The following is a 15178-nucleotide window of genomic DNA, read 5'->3' on the forward strand; positions in this document are numbered from 1 at the left end:
CGTTTTTCAGCACCTACTGTGGTCCTGTGGAAGTATTCCACAGCTGCTTTCACTTTGTCCACAGTGGGCTTCATCACCTTCAGAGCATCTCTTACAATCAGGTTGATTGTGTGGGCAAGACATGGATGATGGGTCCATTTGAACATTTTCATGGCTTTGGTTGTTAGCTGCATTGTCGCGCACACAACAGACCACTTTTCTATCTACCTGCATTCTCTGGCCACCCTCAACAGTTCGTCTGCCAAGTTCTCTGAGATGTGATTTTGAAAGGGTTTTCCTGCATGGAATTGTGTACATTGGATTTAGACTATTGCTATAATTTCTAAAACCTCTGTCCTCCAAGATCAAAAATGGCTGGAAATCGGTGGCAATCATTTTAGCCAATGCAAAATCAATTTGGCCTTGTTTTGCTACAGACATAGACTTTGGCATAAACTGGTCCATAGAAGACTGTGTTGCTGTGGGTCGCGAAGTAGGCCTACTTGACTGAGTGGATACATCTCCACGTGTGGAGGTGCTGACTCCACCACTATCACCAGCAGGCCACTAGTTTCTCGAAGCTCCGCTACAGCTAACTTCACAGTTGGGTGCACAGTTCGCATATGCCGGTGTAGGTTGTGCACAGAACCGGCTTTATATGAGATTTTGTTTTGGCAAATTCTACACTGTGCTCTAACATTGTCTACATTACTAAAATGCATCCAAATGCTACTGTGCTTCCAACTCATTTTCTAGCTGTTGTTTTCACAGCTGTCCTTCCGCTCTCTCCTCGGCTGCTAAGTGTGTGACTGAGTGAGTTGGCTCGGCCCTCCCTCACGCATCTTTGGTTCATTGGTTGACACTACGTGTCTGATTGACAGGAACAACAGGTGAGACTGTTAGTCTGAGCAGACAGTCAGAACGAATGTGTGCGCTTGAGCATTTAGGCCTATACTAATTTATTTCTTTTTTCGTTCTTTGAATTAGTTAATTCTATTCATTTAAATCTTTTGATTATTCATATCTAATTTACAAAATAATAATTTATAAATAGATTCTGCTCTTCTGATATGCAAGACGGCTCCCAATGTTCACCTACAAGAGCCGGCTCGTTCGCGAACGACCCATCACTACACCCCAGCCGCCCAAACCCTCCCCGCTGGGCCAATTGTGCGCCGCCCCATGGGTCTCCCGGTCGTGGCCGGCTAGGACAGAGCATAGACTCGAACCCAGAATCTCCAGTGGCACAGCTAGCACTGCGATGCAGTGCCTTAGACCACTGCGCCACTCGGGGGGCCAAATCAGGTGTGCTTGTCTGGGAATACAACAAAGATGTGTGCTGTTGGGGGTACTCAAGGCCTGGACATGGGAAACACTGTCTTAGACTAAAAACAACAGTGGCTGGAATTTAAACAAAATCCCAACCTGATCCTATTCCAAACCTGTTTTCTTGGATTCTGTACTTTGCGTCAGTTAGCTGTAGATGTGCTTACACAAAGTAAAATGTTGATATAAAGAAGCTGTCTTACGCTCATGTTGTCTAACAACAGATTGCTGTTGCAAATGTAGGTTCCATTCAGGAGTTGTTCTGGGTCTCTTTCCACACTGAGGACAGGCAGGGTCTCCTGATGGACCAGGCTGGTCCCTGAAGCTGCTGATGCACTGTCTGCACACTCTGTGTCCACAGTTAAACGAGACTGGGTCTCTCAGCCCATGCTCACACACTGGACAGACCAGACCAGCCCTCAACTCACTGCAGAGAATAATAGAGGGGGTGAGAGAGAGACAATTATACACGTGTTTGTGTGCCTCTTTCTATTTTGGTTAGTCAGAGGTAATTATAGTGTATTGTGAGATTTACATTTTTTGTATAAATGCAGTTATTCTCTTCTCCAGTGGGTGTATCATCAAAGTACAACAACCCACCTCCTTTTCATCTCCCTCTCCCTCTCTCGCTCTAGCACCTGATCATTGCTGCAACTCTTTTGATCTTGCTCCAGGTCATCCAAGAGGTCAGGAAGGGAGTGTGCCATGGTGACAAGCTGAAACAAACAGAGTAATATCATAGCCATCAGTTTGATTTAGTTGAAAACAAACACAGTAATGTCAAGGCCATCAATTTGATTTAGTCGATGCCTTAACATTGCATTGCTTGTTTTGACATCCAGTACATTTCACTTCAGGGCATCTGAACGATCCCTTTTTATCTGTGCAAAAACGGACCTTTGACCATTTGTCAGGTTGACGCCTCTTGAGAGTTACAGTACATAGGATGCAGAGCTGTATTATCTTTGAATATCTTACGGAATACTGTAGGTCAGGTTAAATATTACTTAAATGTTTCACCTGAGACAGGTATTTGCTCAGGGTGTATCCTATAACCTATGTACATGCTAAGAACGTCACAAGCTATAAAAGGCAGATATTACATATTTTGGGTTGTGTCATGTGGGTTGCTTGTTGTTATGCAACATTTACTTATTTATGTTCTAGTTTCACCTATTTTCGGCAATTTTTTGAGGAAAGAGGTTTTTATGGCTCACATCTCTTCCTGGCAGAGAGTTTGTTAACTAGAACTGTTATTGTACCCCGTATGAAAAGAGATTGCAGTCAGAGTCTAAGTTAGCAGCAAATACTGCGTCCAAAATAACACATTTTTTTACTGCAGTCATTTTGCAGTGTAACTGCATTAAGAGTGCAGTATAACTGCAGTTATTCTGCGATTACTGCGTCCAAATTATCAGTCGACTGCTGTTACTGCACTTTTACTGCAATCTTTGTTTTAAGGGACCGGTCAGTAGGTTGGTCAAATGAGTCTGTGAAATGACAGATAACAGCTTTACATTTTCCATTTTTTTCGGAGCACTTCTACTTAACGTTACATAGTTGATGTATTACTACATTATTTCGACATCAGCGATACGTGCTTCATAAAATAAGGCCAGTAACCTCTACAAAAGATAACTTTCCAGTCCAACCCGCCATTTTAGAATGTGCCCACAACTTATTTTCCAAAAACAAAAAGGTAGCCTAGTGAGTCTTTTATATAGATTTTTTTCTTCAGTTTTAAGTAAAAAAAAACAATAACTCACCAATACGTGACCAGTTTGTACAATCAATATTTGAAATTAAACAACGAAGACGAATAAACATTTCGACTGCTTGAATACAGTCTTGCAATTTGTTTGTTGTTGGGCGGCCCGACAAATGGAGTTAAAGTTGTAGTGATGGGTCGTTCGCGAACGACTCGGCTCTAAGAGCCGGCTCTTGTAGGTGAACATTGGGAGCCGGCTCGCATATCAGAAGAGCCGAATCTATTTATAAAAAATATAAAAAATAAAGATATGAATAATCAAAACATTTAAATGAATAGAATTAACTAATTCAAAGAACGAATAAATAAATAAATAAATAAAAAATAAAATAATATAGGACTAAATGCTCAAGCGCACACATTCGTTCTGACTGTCTGCTCAGAAAAAAAGAGCCTCACCTGTTGTTCCTGTCAATCAGACACGTAGTGTCAACCAATGAAGCAAACATGCGTGAGGGAGGGCCGAGCCAACTCACTCTCAGTCACACACTTAGCAGCCGAGGAGAGAGAGGAAGGACAGCTGTGAAAACAACAGCTGGAAAATTAGTCAGAAGCACAGTAGCATTTCGATGCATTTTAATAATGTAGACAATGTTAGAGCACAGTGTAGAATTTGCCAAAACAAAATCTCATATAAAGCCGGTTATACGCACAACCTACACCGGCATGTGCAAACTGTGCACCCAACTGTGAAGCTAGCTGTAGCGGAGCTTCGAGAAACTAGCGGGCCTGCTAGTGATAGTGGTGTAGCCAGCACCTCCACACGTGGAGATGTATCCACTCAGTCAAGTTGGCCTACTCCGTGACCCACAGCAACGCAGCCTTCTATGGACCAGTTTATGCCAAAGGCTATGTCTGTAGCAAAACAAGGCCAAATTGATATTGCATTGGCTAAAATGATTGCCACCGATTTCCAGCCATTTTCGATGTGAAGGACAGGTTTTAGAAATTATAGCAATAGTCTAAATCCAATGTACACAATTCCAAGCAGGAAAACCCTTTCAAAATCACTTATTCCACAACTGTATGAGATCACACAGGCTTCAGTGCGGGAAAGAGTCCAAAAAGCTACTGCAGTTTGCCTTACCACTGACTGCTGGACATCAAGGGTAACCACTTCTTACATGTCAGTTACATGTCACTTCATTGAGGATTTTTCGATGTCTAGCGGTCTTCTGGACTGCTTTGAGTTCAGCGACAGACACACCTCAGAGAACTTGGCAGAGGAACTGTTGAGAGTGGCCAGAGAATGGCAAGTAGATGGAAAAGTGGTCTGTTGTGTTAGCAACAATGCAGCTAACATAACCAAAGCCATAACATTTTTTAAAAAGGCCCCGTCATCCATGTCTTGCCCACACAATCAACCTGATTGTAAGAGATGCTCTGAAGGTGATGAAGCCCACTGTGGACAAAGTGAAAGCAGCTGTGGAATACTTCCACAGGAGCACAGTAGGTGCTGAAAAACGAAAGTCTACACAACGCCAGATGGGGATGCCTGAGCTGAGGCATAAACAAGACTGCACTACAAGGTGGAATTCAACATTTTATATGTTCAAGCGGTTTCTTGAGTCAAAGGATGCCATCATCTCTACCCTGGCCATTGTCAATGCACCTGTTGATGCTCTGAACCAGGAGGAATGGGAGGTTACCACAGGACATGTGACAGAGTTGATGGACACCCTTCTTTCATCAATGGACAGAAAGTTCCACAGACTGGAATATAATCACGTGCTATCAGAAACCGCTGCACTTGACCCCAGGTTTAAGAAGTTAGCCTTTAGTGATGCCAGAGCGATTATTGAGGCTCTTCAAAGAATAACCTCAGCAGCAGGGAGGGACAGCCCCAGCAGTCAGCTGGCTCAGGCACCAGGGCAACAGGAAGAAGAGGGAGCAGAAGCACCAGCAGTAGTGCCACAAACGTCTGCTGTTTGGATGCTGTTTGATGAGAGAGCAACTGGGGATGCAGCACGAAGGAATCCCTCAGCTGATGCCATAATGGAGGTCCGATCCTATTTGGAGGAGCCCCTCCAAATAGACCTGCAGATCCTCTGAGCTGGTGGAAGAACAAGGCCTCTGTCTACCCACGGCTTACTAAAGTCATGACAGGGAGACTCTGCATAGTGGCCACATTCATTCCCTCTGAGAGGGTCTTCTTGAAAACGGGACAAATAATTACTGAGAGAAGAAACCGCACCAGCCCCTCGAAAGTGAGGCAGCTTGCATTTCTGAATGCAAATCTCTCATAAAAGGAAAATATGGTCAGCATTGCTGTGTGCTACTGGTTATAACATGGCATAAAGAAGAGAGAGAAAAGAGGGACCAGTTTAATGTTTTAAGTGGGATGCTGCTGTTTTGCACATTATTTATTTTTCTTTGATATGGTGCAATATTCTAATATTATGTTGTTCAGATTGTATTCGATTTGAATTGTTACATTTATATGCACTTTGTTTATATACATTTAAAAAGTTACACTTGAAATGCACTTGTGTAATAGCATCCTTCTTTTTTACATTTATTTCAATTTGTGGGATGCTGCAGTTTTAAAAATTGTTATTTATTTTTCTTTGACATGGTGCAATATTCTAATATGCAGTTCAGATTGTATTCGTTTTGAATGGTTAGATTTATATGCACTTTGTTTATATACATTAAATAGTTATACTTGAAATGCAAATTTTAAAAGCATTATTTTTAAATATTTTTAAATACAACGTGGTTAAGGTAGAATATGATTTCATTTAATAGTTTAATTCGAATTGTTTTAACACCAATCATAGTCAAACTATCGCAAACTGTTTTACTTGAAAAAATACCTTTTTTTTTAAAAGAGCCGTTTGGGAGCCAAAAGAGGTCACTGAAAAGAGCCGGAATGCCCATCACTAAATTAGTTTGGTCATTCTCATTGAAAGCAAGTCTACGCCGTATATCTGTACCATGTGCTGTATTTCTATACGTCCCGTTCTTAAATTTTGTGTTTGCATCTTTTACTTTCGGTTTTGTACACCAGCTTTAAACAGTAGTGATGTTACGTTTGATACCGGTGTGGTGAGATTAGTGGTGGTGAGTCGACTCCAAAAGAATCGATTTCTCGACTCCTTGCCCGTCGACTCCCGGTGTCGACTCACATTTCTGGGAGTCAAGCTTCGATTCCACTAGCAATCGACTCCTAAGGTTCAGTATTTTTGCAACGGGGGAAACTATTTTCCATAGTCTATTTCGAGAACACAAACTCTCGCATCTTTCACGGCAAAGAAAGAGCAAACTAGCGAGAGAGAGAGAAAGAGAGAGATGGAAGGGGTTCAGCCAGGTATAGGTAGGCATGTAGGCAGCAGAGCAAGTGAGCGGAGTTGAGTGGTTGGAAATCCCATTGCTCATGAAGCCTCCATGTCCGTTTCTACAATCTGCTAACAACATCTCAGCTTTCACGGGAAGAAAAAAATCTCCCGCTCCAAATTGGCTACATTCAATAAAATCACAATTTAACCAACACCCATCTATTTTTGTGACTACCTGGACCTACTAATTGGTTTTTATGTATTGAAACCAAACCATATGAATTTGAATGAAAAGTATTTAAATTAACATGAAAAGGTGAATGTAAGAAGCAAGCATAATTTCAAATAGGCTACATGCATGTAGATCTTGGTGGGGCAAAAAAAATGGGATGACAGCAAAGCCATTACACAACACAACACTAAACAGTAAATGAATTGCACAATAATGGTGACAATCTGTTAGGGCCTACATAAAGCTGTCCCAACATCTTACCACCACTACACCTGGCTATCAGCTGAGCCTTGTCTGGCAGCGAAACAGTTCAATCATGGCTGACTTGCTTAAACAAATGTGGTTGCTAATGACAATTGAGATGTACAGATATGGCATAAGGGGACGACAAGTGGATAAGTGGCAATCCATAATTTCAATTAAGACATTCATGAGCGAGCTACGGACGTAGTCAGTATAACTATTTGTTTGCACTTTTGAAATGTACAGTGACAGAATTCAGAACATGGGTCGTTCTTTCAGTGTTCTCCCTGTACCAACTCAGAACTGTAGGATAAATAAAGGGGGTTAAATCAAACCAATTATTAGGGTGAAGCACATGGGCAACTAACATCTTGCTACACAACATACACTTAGTATTACTTTCTTAGCTACAGTGTACATATCTCCCTGGCATATTACATAATTTATGCAGCAGCAAACAATACATTTTTGGACTTGTTGTGCTGTGCTCACTTGAACAGGAAGATGGCGCGGCGGTCCTTTGTGGGCAAATTTTGTCACCAAAGTCTGGCATTCTATGGATTTATGGTGCGTTCAAAACAACAATTCCGAGTTGGATGACCGTTCAAAATGTATTTTCCCAGTCAGAGCTCATTTATTCCCGACTTCCCAGTTGTCTTGAACTCACTGAAGTCAAGTTTTCAAGGTTCCGAGTTAACAGTTGTTTTGAGAGCGGCACAAATCATGCTTCATTGACATCATGGCCAATGTTGAATGTTTATCATTTTAAACTTGGAAAATAGTCCCGACAGAGGAATACCTATGTAAGAATGCTGTTCATTGACTATAGCTCAGCCTTCAACACCATAGTACCCTCCAAGCTCACTTTTTAGTGACAGGGGGCAGTACTCGGACATTCGGATGAATGACGTGCCCAAATTAAACTGCCTGCTACTCGGGCCCAGAAGGTAGGATATGCATATTATTAGTAGATTTGGATAGAAAACACACTGAAGTATCTAAAACTGTTTGAATGATGTCTGTGAGTATAAAATAACTCATATGGCAGGCAAAACCCGCAGAAAAATCCAACCAGGAAGTGTGGAAATCTGAGATTTGTAGGTTTTTCAAGTGATTCCCTATCCAGTATACAGTGACTTAGGGTTCATTTTGCACTTCCTAAGGCTTCCACTAGATGTCAACAGTCTTTAGAACATTGTTTCATGCTTCTACTGTGAATAGGGAGAGAATAAGAGCTCCTGGAAGTAGATGAGTGAGAAAATGACATGAGCTCACGCTCCCGTGAGAGTTAGCTGTGTTCCTTTTCTTTTTTGAAGACAAAGGAATTGTCCGGTTGGAATATTATGGAAGATTTATGATAAAAACATCCTAAAGGTTGATTCTGTACATCATTTGACATGTTTCTACGAACTGTAATATAACTTTTTTGACTTTTCATCTGAACATAACTGCGCGAGCACAGTGCATTTGGAGTACTCTACCGAACGTGTGAACAAAAAGGAGGTATTTGGACATATATATGGAATTTATCGAAACATATGAACATTTATTGGGGAACTGGGATTCCTGGGAGTGCATTCCGATGAAGATCATCAAAGGTAAGTGATTATTTATAATGTTATTTCTGAGTTTTGTTGACTCCACAAATGGCGGGTTTGGTTTCGTCTCTGAGCGCTGTACTCAGATTATTGCAAAGTGTTCTTTCGCTGTAAAGTTTTTTTGAAATCTGACACAGCGGTTGCATTAAGGAGAAGTCTATCTATAATTCTTTGAATAACAGTTGAATAATTTATCAATGTTTATGATGAGTATTTCTGTAAATTGATGTGCTCATTCACCGGAAGTTTTGGGAGGCAAAACATTTCTGAACATTACATGCCAATGTAAAATGGGGTTTTTGGATATAAATATGAACTTTATCGAGCAAAACTTACATGTATTGTGTAACATGACGTCCTATGAGTGCCATCTGATGAAGATCATCAAAGGTTAGTGATTCCTTTTAGCTGTATTTCTGGTTTTTGTGACGCCTCTCCTTGCTTGGAAAACGGCTGTGTGGTTTTTCTTGTCTCGGCGCTGTCCTAACATAATCAAATGCTATGCTTTCGCCGTAAAGCCTTTTTGAAATCGGACAATGTGGTTGGATTAACGAGAAGTTAATCTTTAAAATGGTATAAAATAGTTGTATGTTTGAGAAATTTGAATTATGAGATTTTTGTTGTTTTGAATTTGGCGCCCTGCTATTTCACTGGCTGTTGAATAGTGTGTCCCGCGGGTGGGACGCTAGCGTCCCAAATTTCCCAGAGAGGCTAAGCTTGTGGCCCTGGGTCTGAACCCCCGCCCTGTGCAATTGGGTCCTGGACATCCTGACGGGCCGCCCCCAGGTGGTGAAGGTAGGAAACAACACCTCCACTTTGCTGATCCTCAACACAGGGGCCCCACAATGGTGTGGGCTCAGCCCCCTCCTGTACTCCCTGTTCACCCATGACTGTGTGGCCTCGCACACCTTCAACTCAATCAATCAAGTTTGCAGACGACACAACAGTACAAAGCCTGATAACCAACAATGACCAGACAGCCTACAGGTGAGGACCCTGGTAGAGTGGTGCTAGGAAAATAACTTCTCCCTCAACATCAACAAAATGAAGGAGCTGATCGTGGACTTCAGGAAACAGCAGAGGGAGCACGCCCCTCTGCACATCGACGGGACTGCAGAGGAGAAGGTGAAAAGCCTCAAGTTAATCGGCGTTCACATCACTGACAATCTGAAATGGTCCACCCACACAGACAGTGTGGTGAAGAAGGCACAACAGTGCCTTTTCAACCTCAGGAGGCTGAAGAAATTTGTCTTGGCCCCTAAGACCCTCACAAACTTTTACAGATACACAATTGAGAGCATCCTGTCGGGCTGTATCACCGCCTGGCACGGCAACTGCACCACACGTAACCGCAGGGCTCTCCAGAGGGTGGTGCTGTTTGCCAAATGCATCACCGGGGGGCACCCTACCTGCCCTCCAGGACACCTACAGCACCCGGTGTCACAGGAAGGCCAAAAAGATCATCAAGGACATCAACCACCCGATCCACGGCTTGTTCACCCCGCTACCATCCAGAAGGCGAGGTCAGTACAGGTGCATCAAAGCTGGAACCGAGAGACAGTTTTTCAATCTCAAGGCCATCATACTGATAGATAGCCATCTCTAGCCGGCTACCACCCGGTTACTCAACCCTGCGACTTAGAGGCTGTTACCCTATATACATAGACATGGAATCAGTGACATTAATAATGGAACACTAGTCACTTTAATAATGTTTACATACAGCTTTAATCATTTCATGTATATATACTGTATTCTATTCTACTGTATTTTAGTCAATGCCTTAATTCCATTCTTTTACTTTTAGATTTGTGTGTATTGTTGTGAATCATTAGATACTACTGCACTGTTGGAGCTAGGAAAACAAGCATTTCACAACACCCGCAATAACATCTGCTAAATACAGCGGCAAGAAAAAGTATATGAACCCTTTGGAAATACCTGGATTTCTGCATAAATTGGTCATACAAATTGATCTGATCTTCATCTAGGTCACAACAATAGACAAACACCGTCTGCTTAAACTAATAACACACAAACAATTATACATTTTCATGTCTTTATTGAACACACTGTGTAAACATTCACAGTGCAGGGTGGAAAAAGTATGTGAACCCTTGGATTTATAACTGGTTGAACCTCCTTTGGCAACAATGACCTCAAGAAAACGTTTTCTGTAGTTGCGGATCAGACCTGCACAACGGTCAAGAGGAATTTTGGACCATTCCTCTTTACAAAACTTTTTCAGTTCAGCATTATTCTTGGACATGGTTATGTTTGATTTTACCGTGTGTTGACCATGTTGTGTAGTTAATGTGTGGTCAATTTGTGGTCAGAGGGAGCTGGGGTGCAGAGTGTTGGCACTGCTACTTCCTACCTGATGGGTAAGTAGACATCACTTCTACTTTTACAATCAATCAATCAATGAAGAAAAATTATTTATGGCCTTTTACATAAGCAGTTTTCACAGTGCTTTTACAGTAACCTGGCCTACACCAGAGAAACCCAAACAATACAGGGCACCACTTCTACTGCCATCTATTTATCCCTGTGTGATGTCATATCCTGTTCCTGTTTAGGCACCTGGCCACCCGAGTGCAGGGGGGCTCTCCCGTCAACATGACGCTCCTGCTGCTCCCGCCCCAAATACACACAGGTACGCGCATACACGCACACACACACACACACACACACACACACACACACACACACACACACACACACACACACACACACACACACACACACACACGCACGCACGCACACACACACACACACACACACACACACACACACACACACACACTCTATTAGGAATGTTCCCCTATTTACATGTTTGGTTGTATGTGTGTTTTGTGTCAGAATAAAGGGAGGATAAGCCAGTGTTTGAGGAGAGGCGTCTGGTGTAGAGGTCTTCACGGGTCCAAAAAGTTGGACTCGTTCCAAAATGGACCTGGGGCTTTCCCACCCGGACCTGATATGCATAAATACATTTTTTAAATATATAGAGACCCGTTCCAAACGGATCCGAGGACATCTAGACCCGTTCCGTATAGACCTGGCTGGATCCACACCCGGTCCGATCCGAGTGATGGAAGCAGCAGAAAAGTACTTTTTAAGCTACTTTACTAAGCAGAGTTGGTAAAGCACGTGAGGAGGGAGAGAGGATTGCAGCTCTAGAGGGTGGGTGAGGGGCCGTAAGTTACTGTAAGCGAGTGAAACGGGAGCAGGGAGGAGGGAGGGAGAGACGAGAGACAGCATCCAACCAAACAACTCGTGTTATGGTAGGTTAATAGAGCCCCACTGTGGAAGTGTCATAATACCCATAAAACCTAGCGGTCAAACAGGGAAATGGTTTTTCCAACATTCATTTTTCCCATAGGGCAGGTATTCCCAAACTGGGTTGCGTGCAATGCCGTCGGCGGTACACCACATAAAAATGTGATTCACATAAACAAAAAAAATTCTAACAGTCCATTAATATTTTCCAACAAGGCTATACATTTGGTTGAGTTTTTTTTCTGGCATGAGTAGCCTCGTTTCACTGCCAAAAATAAAATTAAACCATCTAGTATTCAGCGAAATAACAACACAATGTCAAATACAAGTAGCCTAGTCAAATAATTAACATCCAATCACATTAACCGTTATTCTCTCACAGGAATTCCACTAACGGTCCATATGTAGCCAAACGTAGCTGCTGCTCATTTGGTTTGCTCGAAAATGGATAAATGCTTAAATAAAAGTAAGCCCCGCGTCAATAGAGACACATACCAGCTCTACTGGTAGTACTGCTACTACCAGCAGTACTACACCTGCACCTGTCGACGACACAAGTTGTTCTGCTTCCACGAGCACATCCAATGCTAGCATCAGTAATTCTACATTTGTTCTTAGCCCAGCTAGCATGTACCCTGACAGTTGTGAATCTGATGCAGCCGAAGAGCTACTGTCCCCTTACCCGTGAAAGCACCGAACAACAGTCAACATTGGACCATCGAAGAGGCGCAAATATGATGAGAACTACATTGATTTGGGGTTCACTTATATTGGGAGTAGTGCCTTTCCTCAGCCACAGTGTGTTATACACTACCGTTAAAACGTTTGGGGTCACTTAGAAATGTCCTTGTTTTTTGTCCATTAAAATAACATCAAATTGATCAGAAATACAGTGTAGACATTGTTAATGTTGTAAATGACTATTGTAGCTGGAAACATCAGATTTTTTATGGAATATCTACATAGGCGTACAGAGGCCCATTATCAGCAAACATGACTCCTGTGTTTCAATGGCACGTTGTGTTAGCTAATCCAAGTTTATAATTTTAAAAGGCTAATTGATCATTAGAAAACCCTTTTGCAATTATGTTAGCACAGCTGAAAACTGTTATCCTGATTTAAAAACTGGCCTTCTTTAGACTAGTTGAGTATTTGGAGCATCAGCATTTGTGGGTTCGATTACAGGCTCAAAATGGCCAGAAACAAAGGCCTTTCTTCTGAAACGTGTCAGTCTATTCTTGTTCTGAGAAATGAAGGCTATTCCATGCAATAAATTGCCAAGAAACTGAAGATCTCGTACAACGCTGTGTACTACTCCCTTCACAGAACAGCGCAAACTGACTCTAACCAGAATAGAAAGAGGAGTGGGAGGCCCCGGTGACCAACTGAGCACGAAGACAAGTACATTAGAGTGTCTAGTTTGAGAAACAGATGCCTCAGAAGTCCTCAACTGGCAGCTTCATTAAATAGTACCCGCAAAACACCAGTCTCAACGTCAACAGTGAAGAGGCTACTCTGGGATGCTGGCCTTCTAGGCAGAGTTGCAAAGAAAAAGCCATATCTCAGACTGGCCTATAAAAATAAAATATTTAGATGGGCAAAAGAACACCGACACTGGACAGAGGAAGATTTGAAAAAAGTGTTATGGACAGACTAATCTAAGTTTGAGGTGTTTGGATCACAAAGAAGAACATTCGTGAGACGCAGAAAAAATGTTAAAATGCTGGAGAAGTGCTTGACGCCATCTGTCAAGCATGGTCGAGGCAATGTGATGGTCTGGGGGTGCTTTGGTGGTGGCAAAGTGGAAGATTTGTACAGGGTAAAAGGGATCTTGAAGAAGGAAGGCTATCCCTACATTTTGCAATGCCATGCCATGCCCTGTGGATGACGCTTAATTGGAGCCAATTTCCTCCTACAACAGGACAATGACCCAAAGCACAGCTCCAAACTATGCAATAACTATTTAGGGAAGAAGCAGTAATCTGGTTTTCTGTCTATAATGGAGTGGCCAGCACAGTCACTGGATCTCAAACCTATTGAGCTGTTGTGGGAGCAGCTTGATGATATGGTACGTAAGAAGTGCCCATCAAGCCAATCCAACTTGTGGGAGGTGATTCAGGAAGCATGGGGTGAAATCTCTTCAGATTACCTCCTTTATAACCTTGTCAACGTCTTGACTATTTTTCCTATTAATTTTGCAACTAATTTCATGTATGTTTTCATGGAAAACAAGAACATTTCTAAGTGAAACCAAAACTTTTGAATGGTAGTGTATATACAGTGCATTGAGAAAGTATTCAAACCCCTTGACCTGATTCAGAGGGGTTGGATTGAATGCGAAAAACACATTTCAGTTGAATACATTCAGTTGTACAACTGACTAGGTATACCCCTTTCCACTTTTCCACATTTTGTTATGTTACAGCCTTATTCTAAAATTGATCAAATAATTTTTCTACTGATCAATCTACGCACAGTACCCCATAATGACAAAGCAAAAACAGGTTTTTAGATTTTAGAAAACAGAAATACCTTATTTACGTAAGTATTCAGACCCTTTGCTATGAGACTAGAAATTGAGCTCAGGTGCATCCTGTTTCCATTGATCATCCTTGAGATGTTTCTATAACTTGATTGGAGTCCACCTGTGGTAAATTCAATTGATTGGACATGATTTGGAAAGGCACACACCTGTCTTTATAAGGTCCCACAGTTGATAGTGATGTCAGAACAAAAACCAAGCCGTGAGGTCGAAGGAATTGTCCGTAGGGCTCCGAGACATGATTGTGTCGAGGCACAGATTTGGGGAAGGGTATCAAAACATTTCTGCAGCGTTGAAGGTCCCCAAGAACACAGTGGCCTCCATCATTCTTAAATGGAAGAAGTTTGGAATCACCAAGATTCTTCTTAGAGCTGGCCATCTGCTAAACTGAGCAATTGGGGAGAAGAGCCTTGGTCAGGGAGGTGACCAAGAACCAGATGGTCACTCTGATGGAGGTCCAGAGTTCCTCTGTGGAGATGGGAGAACCTTCTAGAAGTACAACCATCTCTGCAGTACTCCACCAGACAGAAGCCACTCCTCAGTAAAAGGCACATGACAGCCCGCTTGGAGTTTGCCAAAAGGCACCTGAAGACTCTCAGACCATGAAAAACAAGAGCCTCTGTTCTGATGATACCAAGATTTAACTATTTGGCCTGAATGCAAAGTGTTACGTCTAGAGAACCTGCCAGCATCCCTGCGGTGAAGCATGGTGGTGGCAGCATCATGGTGTCTGGATGTTTTTCAGTGGCAGGGACTGGGAGACTAATCAGGATCGAGGGAAAGATGAACGGAGCAAAGTACAGAGATCCTTGATGAAAACCTGTTCCAGAGCACTCAGGACCTCAGACTGGGGCGAAGGTTCACCTTCTTTCAGGACAACGACCCTAAGCACACAGCCAAGACAACGCAAGAGTGGTTTCGGGACAAGTCTGT

The 15178-nt window shown here is 42.4% G+C and overlaps 1 protein-coding gene across 1 annotated transcript in view; it reads right to left on the reverse strand.

The window, feature by feature from the left end:
• Positions 1-3317, reverse strand: part of LOC106565182 (NACHT, LRR and PYD domains-containing protein 12-like) — a 29023-nt gene extending 25706 nt beyond the window's left edge. Inside the window, 3 exon segments of the mRNA XM_045692118.1 lie at positions 1509-1732; positions 1906-2021; positions 3072-3317. Coding sequence (XP_045548074.1) covers positions 1509-1732; positions 1906-2012 — 331 coding nt within the window. The 5' untranslated portion in view covers positions 2013-2021; positions 3072-3317.
• Between the last annotated feature and the right edge of the window lie 11861 nt (positions 3318-15178).

This window comes from Salmo salar, chromosome ssa12 (assembly GCF_905237065.1).
Source record: "Salmo salar chromosome ssa12, Ssal_v3.1, whole genome shotgun sequence".
Taxonomy (NCBI): domain Eukaryota; kingdom Metazoa; phylum Chordata; class Actinopteri; order Salmoniformes; family Salmonidae; genus Salmo; species Salmo salar.